Source organism: Chiloscyllium punctatum, chromosome 30, assembly GCF_047496795.1.
Source record: "Chiloscyllium punctatum isolate Juve2018m chromosome 30, sChiPun1.3, whole genome shotgun sequence".
Classification (NCBI taxonomy): Eukaryota; Metazoa; Chordata; class Chondrichthyes; order Orectolobiformes; family Hemiscylliidae; genus Chiloscyllium; species Chiloscyllium punctatum.
This window is the reverse complement of record NC_092768.1, coordinates 12,301,611-12,321,482: the sequence shown is the minus strand read 5'-3', so window position 1 is coordinate 12,321,482 and position 19,872 is coordinate 12,301,611. Positions and strand designations below refer to the sequence as shown.

The following is a 19,872-nucleotide window of genomic DNA, read 5'->3' as shown; positions in this document are numbered from 1 at the left end:
GTAAGGAATGATATTCAGTCCCTTGTGCAGGTGGCCCTAGAATCAGGGGATGTAGAGTCAATATGGATAGAGCTGAGAAATTCTAAGGGTAGAAAGACCCTCATGGGAGTTATCTACAGGCCCCCAAAGAGTAGTCTGGATGTAGGGTGTAAGTTGAATAAGGAGTTGAAATTGACCTGTCGCAAAGGTATTACTACAGTTGTTATGGGGAATCTCAATCTGCAGGTAGACTGGGAGAATCAGGATGGTATTGGACCCCAAGAAAGGGAGTTTGTGGAGTGCCTCAGAGATGGATTCTTAGAACAGCTGGTGCTGGAGCCGACCAGGGAGAAGGCAATTCTGGATCTGGTATTGTGCAACGAACCAGAATTGATCAGGGACCTCAAAGTGAAGGAGCCATTAGGAAGTAGTGACCATAATACAATAAGCTTCAATCTGCAATTTGAGAGGGAGAGGGTACAATCGGAAGTCACAATATTTCAGTTGAATAAAGGGAACTATGGAGCTATGAGGGAGGAGCTGGCCAAAGTTCAATAGTGCAATACCTTAGCAGGGATGACCGTGGAGGAACCAGGGCAGGTATTTCTGGGTATAATGCAGAAGATGCAGGATCAGTTCATTCCAAAAAGGAAGAAAGATCCTAAGAGGAGGCAGGGATGGCTGTGGCTGACGAGGGAAGTTAAGAAAGATATAAAGTTAAAAGAGAAAAAGTATAACATAGCAAAGATAAGTGGGAAAACGGAGGACTGGGAAGCTTTTAAAGAACAACAGAGGATTACTAAGAAGGAAATACAGAAAAAATGAGGTATGAAGGTAAACTGGCCAATAATATAAAGGAGGATAGTAAGTGTTTTTAGGTATGTGAAAGGCAAAAAACATGGTTAAGACTAAAATTGGGCCCTTGTAGACAGAAACAGGGGAATATATTATGGGGAACAGAGATGGCAGAAGAATTAAATTGGTACTTCAGATCGGTGTTCACTGGGGAAGACACAAGCAATCTCCCTGAGGTAAGTGGCTGAAGGACCTGAACTTAAGGGAATTTGTATTTGCCAGGAATTGGTGTTGGAGAGACTGGGTCTGAAGGTCGATAAGTCCCTGGGACCTGATGGTCTACATCCCAGGGTACTGAAGGAGATGGATCTAGAAATCGTGGATGCGTTGGTGATTATTTTCCAATGTTCTATAAATTCAGGATCAGTTCCTGCAGATTGGAGGGTGACTAATGTTGTCCCACTTTTTAAGAAAGGAGGGAGAGAGAAAACAGAGAATTATAGACCAATTAGTCTGACCTCAGTGATGGGAAAGATGCTGGAGTCAATTGTAAAGGATGAAATTGACACATCTGGATAGTAGTAACAGGCTAGGTCAGAGACAGTATGGATTTATGAAGGGGAAATCATGCTTGACTAATCTTCTGGAATGTTTTGAGGATGTAACTCTGAAGATGGACAAGGGAGATCCAGTGGATGAAGTCTACCTGGACTTTCAGAAAGCTTTTGATAAAGTCCCACGTAGGAGGTTAGTGAGCAAAATTAGGGCGCATGGTATTGAGGGCAAAGTACTAACTTGGATTGAAAATTGGTTGGCTGATAGGAAAAAAGAGTAGTGATAAACGGCTCTCTTTCGGAATGGCAGGTGGTGACCAGTGGAGTACTGCAGGGATCAGTGCTGGGACCGCAGCTTTTTACAATATGCATTAATGATATAGATAATGGTATTAAAAGTAATATTAGCAAATTTGCTGATGATACAAAGCTGGGTGGCAGGGTGAAATGTGAGGAGGATGTTAGGAGATTACAGGGTGACCTGGACAGGCTAGGTGAGTGGATGGATGCATGGCAGATGCAGATTAATGTGGATAAATGTTGGTTATCCACTTTGGTGGCGAGAACAGGAAGGTGGATTACTACCTAAATGGAGTCCAGTTAGGTAAAGGGGCAGGGCAACGAGATCTAGGTGTTCTTGTACATCAGTCAATGAAAGCAAGCATGCAGGTACAGCAGGCAGTGGGTGGCATGGTGGCACAGTGGTTAGCACTGCTGCCTCAGTGCCAGAGAGCTGGGTTCAATTTCTGCCTCGGGTGACTGTACAAACTCCACACAGACACATTCTCCCTGTGTCTGCGTGGGTTTCCTCCACAATCCAAAAGATGTGCAGGTTAGGTGAATTGGCCATGCTAAATTGCCTGTAGTGTTAGGTGAAGGGGTAAATATAGGGGAATGGGTCTGGGTGGGTTACACTTCGGCGGGTCAGTGTGGACTTGTTTCCACACTGTAAGTAATCTTAAAAAAAAATGAAAGCTAATAGCATGCTGGCCTTCATAACAAGAGGAATTGAGTAGAGAAGCAAAGAGGTTCTGCAGCTGTACAGGGCCCTGGTGAGACCGCACCTGGAATATTGTGTGTAGGTTTGGTCTCCAAATTTGAGGAAAGACATTCTGGTTATTGAGGGAGTGCAGCGTAGGTTCACCAGGTCAATTCCTGGAATGGCGGGACTATCTTACATTGAAAGATTGGAGTGACTGGGCTTGTATACCCTTGAGTTTAGGAGACTGAGAGGGGATCTGATTGAGATGTATAAGATTATTAAAGGATTGGACAGTCTGGAGGCAGGAAGCATGTTTCCACTGATGGGTGAGTGCCGAACCAGAGGACAGTTTAAAAATAAGGGGTACACCATTTAGGACAGAGATGAGGAGAAACTCCTTCATCCAGAGAGTGGTGGCTGTGTGGAATGCTCTGCCCCAGAGGGCAGTGGAGGACCAGTCTCTGGATACTTTCAAGAAAGAGTTGGATAGAGCTCTCAAGAATAGTGGAATCAAGGGTTATGGGGATAAGGCAGGATCAGGATATGATCGAGGATGATCAGCCATGATCATAATGAATGATGGTGCTGGCTCGAAGGGCAGAATGGCCTACTCCTGCACCTATTGTCTATGTCTATTAATCTAAGAGGTAACTCTTTCATGCAGAGTGGTGCATGAATGGAATGAGCTGCCAGAGGAAGTCGTAGAGGTTGGTACAATTGCAACATTTAAAAGGTATACGGGTCTATGAATAGGAAAGTTTAGAGCAATATGAGCCAAGTGCTGGCAAATTGGATTAGAGTGGGTTGGGATATCTGGTTGGCATGGACAAGTTGGACCGAACGGTCTGTTTCTGTGCTGTTCAACCGTTTGCTCAGTTAGTGCAGAATGAGTATCACTGAAAAATGACATCATGTGCCTGACATCTTGCACTCATCAAGAAAATTTGCAAGAATGTTAATTTCAGGGAAAATCATCACTTTAGTTCAGTGATTGGGTGAGTTTTTTGAGGTATTGCCATGGTGAATGTACCATTTAACGACTGACAGTTAACTGTCAGCTTTTGTTAAAATTTAAATAGGGCAGATTGTTTCCTCAAGGTGTTGCCTGAGGAAATGTGATTGCAAATTGCTGTCACTTACTCAACTGAGGTGAAACCACAGCAGTGTGTCTGCTTCTTCTGTATGCAAAGTGCAGAGCCCTGGCTATTTAATATGTCCAGTACATGAGTATATCATACTGGCAGTCTGATTATCCCAAACTGGCTCTCAGCATAATTATTCACACACTTAGGATTGTGTAGCTGACCAGTTGTGAAGTTCCACTTAATCGAGGGCAAGGTTGTCAACTTTGTAACTTCAGACTTTTTGCAACAAATTAAAGGGATTTGGGGGTGCAAGGACATGCAGCCATTTTACCTGGCATCTCTCAGGCACTGAAATCCGTATACCACCTCAATCACTTGGGAAATGAGCACAATGTCTTTTTGGCTCAAAGTTCAGGTCCCTTTCCCCTCCTCTGTCTGCGGTCGGCTGGGCACTCTACACTTCCCGCAGCTGACCACCTTGGGGCCTTCCCATGCGTCTGTGACCGAGCTGTCGGGAATTGTTGGGAGTTGACTGGATTGGTGTCTCCTGAACGTCACAGCCTCCATCTGTGTCGACTGTCCAGCAGAAGCAGTAGAAGGTTGTGGGTGAACCCCGGTCCATTTCTCCAGGTGAGAAGGCAGTTCATTCAACTGCTCCATTTCAAACAGGAGTCTGAGCACAGGTTGGAACCCATTACAACATGGAAGGAAATTCTCAGGAAGTTGCAGATGCAAGTATTGCAAATAAACATATCCACCCTCTTGTATCTTTTCTGCCAACTGATTTTGTACGTAACATTAGTGTTAGTCAGTTATTTCTCAAGTATCGTTTGTAACAACAAACCTGAGGGTGATAAGGGACAGAGAAATGCTGGCCAACCTATAGCACCCAGAACCTTTTTGAAGTTGTTTGCACAAAGTTAACTGTCTTTTGAGGATTTACTTTTTAACTTCATTGTCTAGCTTCCAGTTAACCCCATGTTCCAGCTCAATCTTCCCCTCTTTTCCAGTGTTTGTTGTACACTGAAGCCTAGCGCCTAATTGCAGGTAGTATTTGTGGTGGATGATTGAATTAGGCGCTAGTTTTATCACTTGTCTCCCCACCACCCCCCAGGTGTTACATTCCATCTAAAGCTGTGGGAAGGTAATGGTATTCTGGACAGACTATTAATCCAGAGACCCCAGTACGTGTTCTGGTATCCTGGATTCCAATTCCGACATGGCAGATGGTGGAATAAAGAGGAGTGTTGTCAGTTATCGGGAAAACCCATGGGCTACACTGGTGTCCTTCTTGTAGCAAAGAGCATTCTGTATCCTTGCCTGGTCTGGCCAATACCTCATACCAGACTCCCAGCCATGTGGTTGACCCTCAAGACAGTTAGCAATGGGGAATAAATGCTCTCAATCCCATGAATGAGCGCAAAAGAAAACTGCTTTCCCAAACACAAGCTGGTTACACTTGTTCAGAACTCTCTCAACACCAGGTTAGAGTCCAACTGGTTTAATTGAAATCACAAGCTTTCGGAGCACTGTCCCTTCATCAGGACTATCACCTCGTGTCATGTGACTTCTGTCCTCGTCCACCCCAGTCCAACACTAGCACCTCCACATCGTGGTTATGTTGGAAGTCCATTCCAAGATAAATTCAAAACCAAAAAAATCTAGCTGAACTATCCTCATCCCCATGGCATTGATAGCTGCAAAAAATCCCTACACTGTGGACGCAGGCCATTCAGCCCATCAAGTCCACACCAGCCTGTCATAGAGGACCATCCCACAGACAGACTTCCCCTACGTTATACTTGTATACATGACTAATTCCCCAGCCTGCACATCCCTGGACACTATGGGTAACCTTGAGCTGCCAATCCACCCAAACCTGCACATCTTTGGACTGCGGGAGGAAACCGGGGCACCTGGAGGAAACCCACGCAGACACTGGGAGAATGTGGAAACCGACCCTTTGATCTAACCAATCCACACCAACCAGAATCCCAAACTAAACTAGTCCCACCTGCCTGCTTCTGGCCCATATCCCTCCAAACCTTTCACATTCATGCACTTATCAAAATATCTTAAATATTGTAACTGTACCAACATCCACCACTTCCTCTGGAAGTTGGTCACATGTGAACCACCCTCCATGTAAAACACACTTTGCCCCTCATGCCTTTTCAAAATCTCTCTCCTTAACTTTGTGTCCCTAGTCTTGAAACTCCCCCACCCTAAGGAAAAGACAGCTACCATTAACACTATCTATATCCCTCATTATTTCATAAATCTCTAAGATTATCTCTCAACATTCTACCCTCCAGTGAAAAACATCCCAACCTATCCTGCCTGCCTTTTATAAGTCAAGCCTTCCATTCCAGAAACATCTTTTTTTTTTCTAATGCACTGAGCTATTCACCACAAGTGTCTTTTAAGTTTTAAAAACTGCTTCATCTAAATAGATATAAACACTTCCTCTTATTATTCAAAAATGAAACTAAGTTCTTACCACCTCAGCCCATACAACATTGAAATACAAACTAAACCTAAAACTGTGCATGGTTGTCCCAGCTTAGAACCCAAATATACATGATGAATCTTGACCACAATCATTTGCAATGTGGAGGTGCTAGTGTTGGACTGAGATGGACAAGGTCAGAAGTCACACGACAAAAGGTTATAGTCCAATGGGTTTATTTGAAATTACAAGCTTTTGGAGCGCTGTCCCTTCATCATGTGAGGGGTAGACTCTATCCTTCCCCTGAGAAAGGGACATTACTCTAAAAACTTGTAATTTCAAATGACTATAACCTGGTGTTGAGTGACTTCTGACCTCTTATGTTTCAAAATCATTTTCCACATGCTCACTTTTTTAAAAAAAATCCACTCCCACACCAGAAGTTATTTTCATCCACGTTTTGACCTGTTCAGAGTCGACATGGTATAGCTAGGGGGGGAAACTGTTCCTACTTATTGCATTGAGAGGAGGGGACAAGTTTAGCCAAAAAAAAATCAGCAAAACTAATGTGAGAAAAAAACAAACTTTGTCTACGTGCTGGAGGCAGATTCATTTGAAGCTTTCAAAAGACAGCTTGAGAAATAAGGCTGTGCAGGGTTGTGAGCAAAAGGTGAGAAAACAGCAGTAAGTGAATTGTTCATCTGGGGAGCCATTGCAGTCCCAGGGGGCTGAATGGCCTCATCCCATGTACAAATGGTAACTCACTACCACAGGAAGCTGTGGAGTCCAAGGCTCTGAATATATTCAAGGTTTCTGGGAGCTAACTGTATTGAGGGGTACAGGGAGAGAGTGGTGTTGAGGTAAGAGGATTGGCCAGGATAACGTAGAATGGCAGATCAGGACTGATGGACTGAATGACCTACTCTGCTGCCTGTCCACTCCCCTGTGACCTCCACTCCCTCCGGTGGGATAAAACAATCACAATGCACTCCGAAAATCATTGAATATTCACAGACGGGCCAAAGTGCTCGCATTGAGTATCAAAATATATTAAGATCTCCAACATTTAAATATACATCTCAGTTAGCGAGATTTGAGAAGATTTGTAGCTCAGGTTGAGGTTCTGGATGTAAGTTTGTTCGCTGAGCTGGGAGGTTCATTTCCAGACGTTTCGTCACCGTACCAGATAACATCTTCAGTGAGCCTCTGGATGAAGCACTGGTGGCATGGCCCACTTTCTATTTGTGTTTCGGTTTCCTTGAGGTGGTGGTGTCATTTCCTTTGGTGATGTCATTTCCTCTTCCTTTTTCTCAAGGGGTGGTAAATGGGATCCAAGTCGATGTGTTTGATAGTTCCAGTTGGAATGCTATGCTTCTAGGAATTCTCATGCGTGTCTCTGTTTGGCTTGTCCTAGGCTGGATGTGCTGTCCCAAAGCAGTGTCCTTCCTCAGCTGTATGTAAGGATACTAGTGAGACTGGGTCATGTGTTTTTTTTTTGGTTAGTTGGTGTTCGTGTATCCTGGTGGTTAGTTTTCTGCCTGTTTGTCAAATGTAGTGTTTGTTACAGTTCTTGCAAGGTGTTAGTTTTGCTGGTTGTGTGTATAGCGTCTTTCAAGTTCATTAGCTGCTGTTTGTGTGTTGGTGGGTTTGTGGGCTACCATGATGCCAAGGGGTCTGAGTAGTCTGGCAGTCATTTCTGAGATGTCTTTGACGTAGGGGAGAGTGGCTATGGTTTCTGGATGTGTTCTGTCTGCTTGTTTGGGTTTGTTACTAAGAAATCAGTGGACTGTGTTCATTGGGTACCTGATCTTTTTGAATATTTACAAAATACCGTGCAAGAGCTGTATCAAACACTACAGTGGACAAACCAGCAGAAAACTAGCCACCAGGATACATGAACATCAACTAGCCATAAAAAAAACACTCTCACTAGTATCCTCACATACAGACAAGGAAGGACACACTTCGACTGGGATGACACATCCATCCTAGGACAAGCCAAACAGACACGCATGAGAATACCTAGAGTTCCAGTTGGAATGCTATGCTTCTATCAACAAACTCATCGAGTTAGACCCCATTTACTGGCCCCTGAAAAAACAGGAAATGACATCCCAACCCAAGGAACAAAGTGGGCCATCCCACCGGTGCTTCATCCGGAGGGTCACTGAAGATGTTACCTACTATGGTGACAAAACATCTGAAAACCAACCTTCCAGCTCACCGAGCATCCATACATCTCAGTATAGCCCCAGAGAGTGTCCGTTTACATTGAGTCATCCACCTTTTCAGCTGTTATACATCGGTTCCACTACAGAGAGATCGCAATCTTGCAATTCAGAAACATCCTCTGTCTCTGGCAGATGGCCAGTGTATGTGTTCCTCCACCCCCAAAACATCCAGCTACAGAGGCCAGAAACCAGGACGTTACCCCTGGGAGGGTGGGGGGGAAGATTTAAAAGCAAGTTTATTCCCTGATCCATTTCAATCCAGCTCCAGCTACATGGGTCTGAATGAATTTCTTGCTGGGACAGTACAGAACAAAGCCAAAAACAAAAAATATGCAGTGAAAATTTTCTGTCCTGTCTCAGTGAGGACTGAAATGCAAGCGGGGAAAAGAAACAATTTTGTAAAGAGACAAGGCCTCTTAATGCTTGGGGAGAGGGTCCTGGTTGGTTGAAATAATTGTTTGGTAAAAGGAAACGTGTCAGAAGTGAACCTTTTGGGACTGAGGGGTGCAGAGAGGGTGAGCCAGTGGAATTCTTCCCACAGAAAACAGTGCAGGCTAAAACATTGTATGACTTCTGGAAGGAGTTGGACACAGGACTTGGGGCTAAAGGGATCACAGGGTTTGAGGGAGAAAGCAGGAACGGGGGACTGAGTTGGATGGTCAGCTATGATTGTATTGAACAGCAGGGCTGAATGGGCTCCCCCCTCCCCCACCCCCACCCCCACCCCCACCACCCCTTTTTTAAATTTATCTTTTTAGTGTTAACTGTCTTGCTGGCAGTAATATCTGGATGATCAATCTTAGACTCTTTAGCTCCAAGATCTTCACAGTGTGTGACATTGCTGTTTGCTAAAATGTCATTAAATATTTTGTGGTAGTCAAATGAGGTGGGTGGGGGAGGGAGTGGGTGTTATAATAAAGGGTTCTTGATCCAAACCCCTGTCCCTCCCTCGCCTGGCGATAATCAGATTAAATCCAAACCAGGCACACCACCTCCCACAGCTGTTATCTTTGCTTTCTTCCTGATGTACCTAACAGGAAAAGCTTCAACCTGCTAACAATGTGCGATTTAAACTTAAGGGTTGTGAGGGATTGGGGTACTCAGTACAAGTTCAACACCCCCTCTCGGGGTGGGGGGGGGTACACTTTGGTTCTCTGAAAGCCTGGGAGAACTGGACAAATATAAATATCTAAAGGGGAGGAGGCAGCTTGCAGGGACAGGATCTGGAGAGGCCAGTGCGATTGCAAGCAAAGCTCTGCCAAAGAGCTAGCACGGACAAGATGAAATGAATGGCCTCTGTCATAGGATGGGTTTCTGACTGTTGATCCAAAAACTAGCCCCTCAGAGATAACCCCACAAACAGGAAGCCAGCCCCCTCATCTTTCCTTGTGGGCATTAAACTCGGGGAGCTCAGCGAGACTCACTTGGGAGAGAAAACTCCGACTTACACATGCACACTCGCACAAGCACACACAATTATATATACACTCACGCACAAAGTTATGCACTCTTACACACATACGTGCATGCACATGTACTAACACAAGTATGCATACTTACCCTCTGAATCAGAGGGTTTGTGAACATGTGTAATGTTATATGCGCAAACACACACTATTGTGCACACAATCATATGTACGTTCACACACACAAAATTATACACACTCGCACGTGCACGCACACAATTGTATGTGCATTAACACACAATTATGCACACACTCTCACACACATGCACACTCATGTACGCTGACACAATTATACACTTGCACACACAATTATGCGCGCGCACACAAAATTGGATACACATAAGCACACTCGTACACACAATTATTCACACACCTGCACACACACGTACACCCATGTACATACACACAATTATACACTTGCTCATGTACACTCACACAATTATACACACGCCTCCACATTTCCACAAGTCACAGGCCCTGCCATTGTCAAACTAGGCACCCGTCCAACTGAGCCCACCAACACCTGCCCCGCTCAGTTGTGCCACCATGACAGGAGGAGCAAGGAGCACTTGTGTACGATGTTGTGTCCAATCCTACCAGCCTGGAAGTTTGCTGCACGTTCCATGGGGAGTGGTGAGGGGTAATGAGGGGTGTTGAGGGCCTGGTGACAGGGTGGTGAAGGACTGTTGAGGGGGTTTTCAGTTGGGAAAGTTGGGATTGAGCAGGTGGATAGGAGGGGGCAGTGGAGAGAGTGCACAGAGTGGGGTGGGGTTGCTGAGATGAGGAGTGAGGGTGGGAGGTGGTGACAAAAAGACATCTCTGGATGATTGGCCCACCCCACAATGTGACCAGGAGCGGTCACCTCTCAGCGAGGGTCCTGGGCTCGGCCTTGTCTCTGGAAGGGTTAATGGTCAGGAACAAACCGTTCCCTCAGCTCAGAAGGGGCTGGAGGGGGTTGTCCCTCCTCTTTAACCCCCTCCCCTCCTCACTTCCCTGCACCAACTCAGCCCTGTCCACATCCCACCCCTCACTCTCCCACAGAATGGTCTTCCAGGAGTCCTAGCCAACCCCAAGTCTGTTGCCCATCCGTTGTTCTGGGGGGGGTAGCAGCTGAATGAAGATTCTGGCGGAGCTCAGCGCACAGACCGATCCCACAATGGGCTGTCACTTCAGTGATTCCCAATCACCACTGGCACGTAGTCACTCGCAGACTGCCTGCAGGGACACAGAGAGAGAGCGCGTAGGTGGTGAGATTTGTTTTGATTTATTGTTGTCCCATGTACCTAGGTACAGTGAAAAGTTTTGTTTAGCATGCAGTACAGGCGGATCGTACACCGTGCATTACAATGATAGAACAGAGCGAGGGATATCATGTTATGGCTGCAAAGAATGTGCACAGAGAGAGAGAGAGATCCTTGTTAAATTGGAGACGTCCATTCAGAAGGCTACTAACAGTGGGGAAGAAGCTGTTGATTAGATTCCCTACATTATGGAAACAGGGCCTTCAGCCCAACAAGTCCACACCAACCCTCTGAAGAGTAACCCACCCAGACCCATTCCCCAACCCTATGTTGACCCCTGACGAATGCACCTTGCACTATATAGGAAATTGAGCATGGCCAGCTCACCTGAGCTGCACATCTTGGGACTGTGGGAGGAAACCGGAGGAAACCTACGCAGACACGGGGAGAATGTGCAAACTCCACACAGACAGTTGCCTGAGGTGGGAATTGAACCCTGGTCTCTGGCGCTGTGAGGCAGCAGTGCTAACCACTGAGCCACCGTGCCACCCACTAAAACTCCACCATCTGCCACGGCAGGCCTTGAACCCAGGTCCCCAGAGCGTTATCAGGGGCTTTGGGTTTACTGTCTAGCGACAATACCACTAGGCCTGTTGCCTACCTTCCTGAGGCAGTGGGAAGTGGAGATGGAGTCAGTGGATGGAAACTTGGTTTGTGTGATGGACTGGGTTGTGTTCACAGTCTCTGTAGTTTCTCAGAGCAGTTGCCGCACCAAGCAGTGACGCACCCGGAGAGAATGCTCTCTATGATGCGCCAGTAAAGGTTGGTGAGGTTCCTTACGGACATTGCCGAATTTCTGTAGCCTCCTGAGGAGGTAAAGGTGTGTTGACGTGCCTTCCTGACCACAATGTCGCTGAGTGAGCGGACCACGGCGGGTTGTCAGTGACTGTCCCTTCCTCAGTGACGGCTTCCTCAGACAAAGCCAGTGAGGATCCGGGCGGAGCACAGAGAGAAGGAATCGCTTCCCGTTGGCTGAATCCAGGGCAATTGGTGAGTTAAACATTGGAGCTGTGAGGAAAGGTTTACTTTTCGAAAGCCCTAGTGAGGCTCAGGATGGGCACTGAGGGGGTGTTGGGGGGGTTGGGGAGGGGGAAGAGATAGATTCGATCTGAATAAGGGAAACCTTATCTAATCGCTCTGCTGTAGCCCTTCCAAACCCACGGCCACTTCCATCCAGAAGGACAAGGGGCAGCAGATCCATGGGAACACCACCCCCTGCAAGTTCCCCTCCGAGCCCCTCCCCATCCCGACTTGGAAATATATCAGCTGTTCCTTCATTGTGGCTGGGTCCCAATCCTGGAATTCCCTCCCTCAGGAACATTGTGAGTCTACCCACAGCACATGGACTGCAGGAAGGTTCAAGAAGGCAGCTCACCCCCATCTTCTCAAGGTGGGGGGGCAACTAGGGGACAGGGGCAGTATATACAGCTCACCCCCACCTTCTCAAGGGTGGTAACTAGGGACGGGAGCAGTAAATGCTGGCCAATCCCATGCGTGGATGTATTGAACCCACAGTATTATTGGCTGTGGGGAGGATGCTGTACCTGTTAGTGAGCTGACACTCCCCTGATGAACGTGGAACCGTCACGGTCTACAACCAGCTGTAATCCGCTCTCTGGATGGGAACCCAAACACAGACAGCAATTAGGGTCATACACAACGATCATCTCAATCCCTCTCCCAGCAGGATACGCAGCTCCACAATATATTGTCATTGTCTGTCACTGAGACCAGTCACAATAACTCAGACACCTCCCTTCCCATCACCGAGACCCCCCTCTCCATCACCAAGACATTCCCACTGTCACCCAGACACACCTCCCCATCACCAAGACCACCCCTCACTGTCACCGAGACACTCCCTCCTCATCACCAAGACGCCATCGCCGAGAGCACCCTCCCCATCATCGAGTCACTCCCTCCCCGTCACCGAGCAACCCCCTCCTCATCACCGAGACCACCCTGCCTGTCACCGAGACACTCCCTCTCCATCACCGAGAACACCCTCCCCATCACTGAGACTCCCTCCCCGTCTCGGATAAACCCCCTCCCTGTCACCGAGAAACCCCCCCCTCCCCGTCACTGAGACCCCCCCCTCCCCGTCACCCAGACTCCTTCTCCCTGTCACCGAGAAAACCCCTCCCATAACCGAGACCCCCTCCCCGATGCTGAGACCACCCTCCCTCTCACCGAAACACGCCCCCACCCTGTCACCAATACACTCCCCCCATCACCAAGACCACCCCATCGCCCAGACCCCCCCCTCCCCATCTCTGTGACTCACCGTCCCCATCACCGGGGGACCCTATCACTGTTGAAGAGCGAGGTGTGTGGGGGGACAGGGGGTGAGGGTGGAAGTCTGGGAGACGGGTCAGACCCAGCGGAGGGCCCGGTCAGTAAAGGGGTTGGGGAGTCCACGGTTCAGGAAGGAGGTGGACATTTCGGAGGCTCGCTTGTTGAAGTTGGTCCCGTTGGAACAGATGGGACGGAGGCAGAGGAACTGGGAGAAGGGAATAGAGTCTTTACAGGAAGCAGGGGGTGAGGATGTATAGTCCAGGGAGCTGTGGGACTCGGTGGGTTTGTAACACAGACTGGGTGACCACTTTGCATAACACCGATGCTCTGTCCCCCAGAGTGACCCTGAGCTTCCAGTTGCCCGCCATGTTAACCCCCTACCCTGTTCCCTGGTGAACATCTCTGTCCCAGGCTTGCAGCAGTGCTCCAAGGAAGCTCAGCGTAACTTGGAAGAACAGCATCTCCGGGATCCTGCAGGCTTGAGACTCTATACAGAGGTCAGTAACTTTGGATCCTGATTACGTTCTCCGGTGAGTTTACACCCACACCCTGTCCTGTTTTAACAAGGGTTCCTTTTAGCACAGTCACCCACTCCCACATTCTCCTCTGACCATTCTCATGTGACATATGGTACTTTCATTTCCCATACATTCACCCAATCTCTCCCACACTCAGCCCTCACTGTCACTGAAACAGCTCCTCTGCTGTCCTGACTTAACATCAATAATCCTCTCGTTGCCTCCCCATTTCAGCTCTCTCTCTCTCTCTTTGGGTTCCATCTCCACTCACCTCTCCTCCCACAACATCCCCCTCCTTCCACAAACAGCATTTCCCCTTCCCCCAACAACATCCCCGCTTCCCCTAACAACAACCTCTCCCCTTCCCCCAACAATACCGTCCCCTTCCCCCAACGATACCGTCCCCTTCCCCCAATGTCCTCCCCTTCCCCCATCAACATCCCCTCGCAACAACATCCCTCCCCATCCATCCCCCACGACAATCCCCTGTCTCCCATCTTCATCATGAAGAGCAAGTTGTTCCCAGCTGCTATTAATTCTCCTGAAGAGTCTACGAACCCAAAACGTTGCCTCTGCTTTACCTCCCCACAGATGCTGCCAGAACTGCTCAGTTTCTCTGGGAATTTTGTTTTCTGCTCCCTACTTTAACACTCCATTCCTTTTGAAAGAACATTCCACTTGCCTTCCCTATTACCCGATAAACGTGGATACTGGCTGTTTAAGATTCACACACAAGGACTCCCATGTCCCTCTGCTTTCTGCAGTCTTTCTCCATTTAAATAATATTCAGCACCTCTATTCTTCCTGCCAAACCTCACATTTCTCAACATTATATTTGATCGGCCAAGTTTTGGCTCACTTGTTTAACCTGCCCTTCCCTCTACAGACTCTGGGTCACCTCTTGTGTTTTTGTTTATTCCTGGGTCATTTACAAACCCGGCGATAGTCCGTTCAGATTCCTTGTCCAAATGCCTCTGGTTGGAGCAGGGAGGGTGGAGGGGAGGTTTGCTCGAGCTGGGCAGGGTAGTGACAGGTTTAGCTGAGGGTAGGCAGAGGGAGCTGATCTCACTGGCTGGTGGGTGTGGGTGAGGGGGCACACAGCTTTCAGGTTTGGGGACATGAGGCATGATGCAAGGGTGGGGAGGGGGTTGTAATGGGGACGGGGAGGGGGGGGGGGGGGTGGAAGGAACTTGATGATCCAGTGAGTGGGTAATGCACCGTCTGCGGAAAGGAGGATGGAAGGAGCGACCGTAAACAATTTCAATCAGAGATTGGAATGGGAATAAGCTGGAGGAGGCACCTAGTGGGGAGGGTAATGGGACTGACTGGGTACCTCTCCAAGGGGCTAGTACGGGCTCAGTAAGCTGAACAGTCTCCTTCTGCACTCAGATGGCTCTATCTTACCCTGTCCAGAGGAAGTGTGGCCTGAGGACTCCCGAGCCGTGGAATGTTCCCACTCGGAGTTCCGATGGCTGCCAGGCTTTCCTTACCTTCGGAATCACTGCAGTTGGTGAAGTCCTGAGTCTGGATAATACACTCCACAATGTCATCAGCGTTGACCCTGGTGTCACTGACCCATGACGGGTAATTCTCAGGTACTCGATTCCTCCGCCTGTAATCACACAGTCACAGGATTCTTACAGCACAGCAGGCCATTCAGCCCATCATCCCTGCATCGGTTCTATCCCCCAGGGCCCAATCTCCTGCCCTTCCCACCCCTATCCCTACCCCCCCATTTCTCTCCTCTGTCCCTCTGGAATGCCTCAGTTGAACCTCCCTTCCCCCCCCCCCCCCCCCCCCCTCCATTCCCAGGCAGTACATTCCACACCCTCACTACCCACTGAGTGAGAAACTCTCTCCCTCACCTCACCCTCCCTCCATTTGTACATCCCTTTAAATCTACCCCCCTCTCGTTCCTGTTCCTTTTCCGAGTGGGACCAGCTTCTCCCTCTCTCCTCTCTCCAGGCCCCCCTCCCCACTCGGGGTTTTGAAAACCTCTCTCAGATCCCCCTCTCCCAGCCGCCTTCCCTCCCAGAGAGAACACTCCCACCCTCTTCAATCTCTCCTCATCGCTGACCTTTCCCCATCCCTGGATCCGTTCCTGTAAATCGCTCCTGCCCTCTCTCCGACGCGTTCCCCATCTTTCCGATAATGTGGGGCCCACACCTGGACACAATACTCCAGCTGGGGTCTAACAAGGGGCTGGGACACGCTCAGCATCAGCCCCTTGCTCTTGGACTTTGTGTCCCTGTTAATAAAACTGGGGACAAGAAGGGGGTTATTGAAGCAACGTCCAGCTCAAACACAGAGCACAGCTAGGGATGGGAAATGGACCGAATGGCTCCGCTCAGACGTGGCTCTGCGAGCTGCACCTTCCCCTCTCGGAGAGGAGGAGGGTGTGGGTTTGAAATCCCCACTCTGGGGAAACCACTTAGAGTTATAGAGATGTACAGCATGGATACAGACCCTTCGGTCCAACCCTAAACTTATGCCTTTGAGTTCTGGACTCCCCCACCCCTTGGGGGGGAAAGACTTTGTCTATTTACCCTATCCATGCCCCTCATAATTTTGTAAACCTCTATAAAATCACCCCTCAGCCTCCGACACTCCAGGGAAAACAGCCCCAGCCTGTTCAGCCCCTCCCTGTAGCTCAAACCCTCCAACCCTGGCAACATCCTTGTAAATCTTTGCTGAACCCTTCCATGTGTCAGAACATCCTTCCGATAGGAAGGAGACCAGAATTGCACGCAATATTCCAACAGTGGCCTAACCAATGTCCTGTACAGCTGCAACATGACCCCCCCCAAACTCCTGTACTCAATACTCTGACCAATAAAGGAAAGCATACCAAACGCCGCCTTTACTATCCTATCTACCTGCGACTCCACTTTCAAGGAGCTATGAACTTGCACTCTAAGGTCTCTTTGTTCAGTAACACTCCCAGGCCTGAGCACCATCCAGGCTGGCCACTGGGGGACAGGGGTAGGAAGGGAGAAGCAGGGGTGCTGCACTGTCACAGGCCCCACCTTTCAAAGCTGACACTGGGGTGGGGTGGGGTGTGGGGGGGGGGGGGGGAGTTGTGGGTTAGAACCCACCTCCGACCTAGACTACAATCATGATCCCTCGCTGAGATCTGGTCACCTTTCCAACAGCGTTGGTGGGATCTCGCTCTGCATCATAGCTTCCCCCCACCGTCCACACACTCTTGTACACACACTCACACACTCACAGGCACATTCACCCACACTCACTCACTCACCCACACTCACTCACCCGCGCGCACATACACACACTCACACCCACACTCAGACACACACAGACTCACTCACAAACACAGACACACGCACACACTCACAGACAGACACAGACTCACTCACTCTCACTCTCACACACATTCAATCACCCACAATCACTCACATACACACACTCTCACACTCTCACTCACACACAAATAAACACACAGACACACTCACCCACACACCTCCACACACACGCTCACACACACTCTCTCACTCTCACTCTCTCTCAAGCACACCGACTCACCCACACACACACTCGCACACACTCTCTCACACTCTCAAAACCCAAGGTCTGGACTGAAGCTGGAGAAATGCAACTCCTTCCATCCATTTGTAACCTGGCTGCAGTTGGACCTGGGACACTGCCCTTCCCCTTCCCCATGACCCACATCCCTGCCCACACATGTACCCCAACAATAACCCCTTACCACCCCCAAGTGCCGGGGTATCTCCCCTCTCCCCTCCCCTCCCTTACCTGGGGGTGTGCCGGTCGCACGGCAGGATGGGGAAGGGGGGCTTCTCGAACGCCAGGCGCCCAGCCTCCCCCTGGATATCGGCCGCGCTGCTGGGTCCCGAGGAGAAGCCGCTGCTGACCGATGACAGCTTGCGCCTCCTGGTGGGCTCCGAGAGGCTGACACTCCGGGAGTGCTCTGAGCTGTAACCTGGAGGGAGAGAGTGAGGGGGGGAGGGTGGCAGGAGACAGGAGACACAATCACTGGGAAACAGCACAGAACGGGTCACCCAGCCTCACGCCAAGGCCATTCGATCCATCTAATCCTGACACCACACAAACCTCCCCAACCCGCCAGCACAACAAACCTCCCCTTCCATCCTCTTCACTCCCCCACTCCACCCCACCACGACCCTCTTCTCCGCCCCCACAACCCCCTTCCCCACCCCCAATCTCCTCCTCCTTCTATCCATGGGTCTGGGTGTCACTGATAAGTCCACCCCTTGTTGCCCTCTCCCTGTCCACCTTCCATCTGTGGCACATGCTCAGACAGCACCTTCCAAACCCACAGCCACTTCCATCCAGAAGGACAAGGGGCAGCAGATCCATGGGAACACCATCCCCTGCAAGTTCCCCTCCGAGCCCCTCCCCATCCCGACTTGGAAATATATCGGCTGTTCCTTCAGTGGGGCTGGGTCCCAATCCTGGAATTCCCTCCCTCAGGGACATTGTGGGTCTACCCACAGCACATGGACTGCAGTGGTTCAAGAAGGCAGCTCACCCCCACCTTCTCAAGGGGGGGGCAACTAGGGACAGGGGCAGGAAATGCAGCTCACCCCCACCTTCTCAAGGGGGGCAACTAGGGACAGGGGCAGGAAATGCAGCTCACCCCCACCTTCTCAAGGGGGGGGCAACTAGGGACAGGGGCAGTAAATGCAGCTCACCCCCACCTTCTCAAGGGGGGGGGTGGCAACTAGGGATAGGGACAGCACATGCAGCTCCCACCTTCTCAAGGGGGGGGCAACTAGGGACAGGGGCAGTAAATGCAGCTCACCCGCTTGAGGAAGAGAGCTCTCCCCTCTCGATTTTCAACAGGAGCTGACTCCTTAGAAGTCTTCCTGGCAGGGGGGCACTCAGTCACTCAGTATACCCAGGACAGAGGGCAATGGGTGTGGAAAACGCGGAGTCGGGGGGGTGTGGGGAGGGAGGATACAACGTTGAGGTAAATGAGCTGAATGATAGATCCGGACGGATGGCTCGAATGGCCTCCTAATAGGATTGCTTTATGCCAGGGCCAGACCAACCTTGAGGCTCTTCCTCAAGTGATGGGGTCGTCCAGACACCTCCCAACAACAACTTTGCATTTAGGCGGCGCCTAACGAATGGCCGACTGGGTCAAACCCCCGTTGGGCAGGAGTGGCTGGCTGGCTGGCTTTGAAAGGCCGTGAGAGAGAGGTGAACATCGCGGAGCGATTCAGACCCACTCAGCCTGGCTCCTGTTCCTCCACCGCACCCCCCCTCCCCATCTCCATTCCCCTTCCCCCCACCAGGTCCTCCCACCGCCCCAATCCTGTCGGAGCTGTCACCATTCCCAGGATATTCACTCACCGGACACCTTGGAGTGCTGGCTGCTGACACTGGACGGTGAGCTGAGGGGGTAGCAGGAGCTGGTGGAGCTGTCCGGGGTGCTGACTATGCTGTCCAGGTCCTCGCTGATACCTACCGGGCCAGAGGGACGGACAAGGTGAGGAACGAGGGAGCAGCCGCCCGACTCCGGAGCTCCCGGACCCCCCAAAGAGGCCTACCTACCTCCCCTCCCCCAAACCGTAACTCCTGCCCACCCCATCCCCATACACCCCCATATCACATTCCCAAACAGCTCACCAGGAGCACAATCTGTTTGAGTGCATTGTTATCCACCTGGAAGCATCTTTCAGCCTGGGGGCGTGATGAGCAGGTTGTGCTCCAGACTGGTGGAAGCCTGGTGTAGTCAGATCCCAGGCTACAAGCCCACAAACAAGGATATTAAAGAAAAACTGGCTTGATAGATCAGCTTTCACTTTGTTGTAATCGAATAAGGTGAACTCTCACTGGAACGTCAGCAGAAAACACCAGGCTCTTATTGTGCAGAGGTAGTGTCCCTACCTCTCAGATAGGAGGCCTGGGTTTGGGTCCCACCTGTCCACAGGTGTGCGTTTACCTCTCTGAGCAGGGTTTTGAGGGCAGAATGCACAAGGCCACAGGCTTATTTGAAAAAACAAGTTTTTGGAGCTGCTCCTTCTCCAGGTGAACTCTGAAGTCTACCCGACACCCAACAAAGGGCAGTGCTCTGAAAGCTTGTGATTTCAGATAAACCTGTTGGACTATTACCTGGTGTCGTGTGACATCTGACTTTGTCCAGCTCAGTCCAACACTAGTACCTCCACAACAATGCTGCAGAGTCAGACTGGACTCGAAATGAAAGAGA

General features: G+C 49.9%; 1 protein-coding gene across 2 annotated transcripts in view; it reads right to left on the bottom strand.

Moving 5' to 3' along the window:
• Positions 1-8,814: 8,814 nt before the first annotated feature.
• LOC140455170 (early estrogen-induced gene 1 protein-like) overlaps positions 8,815-19,872 on the bottom strand; it is a 33,343-nt gene continuing 22,285 nt past the window's right edge. For both annotated transcript variants that reach the window (XM_072549871.1, XM_072549872.1), the window contains exons 7-11: positions 19,014-19,124; positions 17,430-17,616; positions 15,146-15,267; positions 12,387-12,457; positions 8,815-10,756 (exon numbers count right to left, since the gene is read on the bottom strand). In XM_072549871.1, the coding sequence (XP_072405972.1) occupies positions 12,390-12,457; positions 15,146-15,267; positions 17,430-17,616; positions 19,014-19,124 (488 nt within the window). In that variant the 3' untranslated portion in view covers positions 8,815-10,756; positions 12,387-12,389. The remainder of the gene's footprint in view (positions 10,757-12,386; positions 12,458-15,145; positions 15,268-17,429; positions 17,617-19,013; positions 19,125-19,872) is intronic.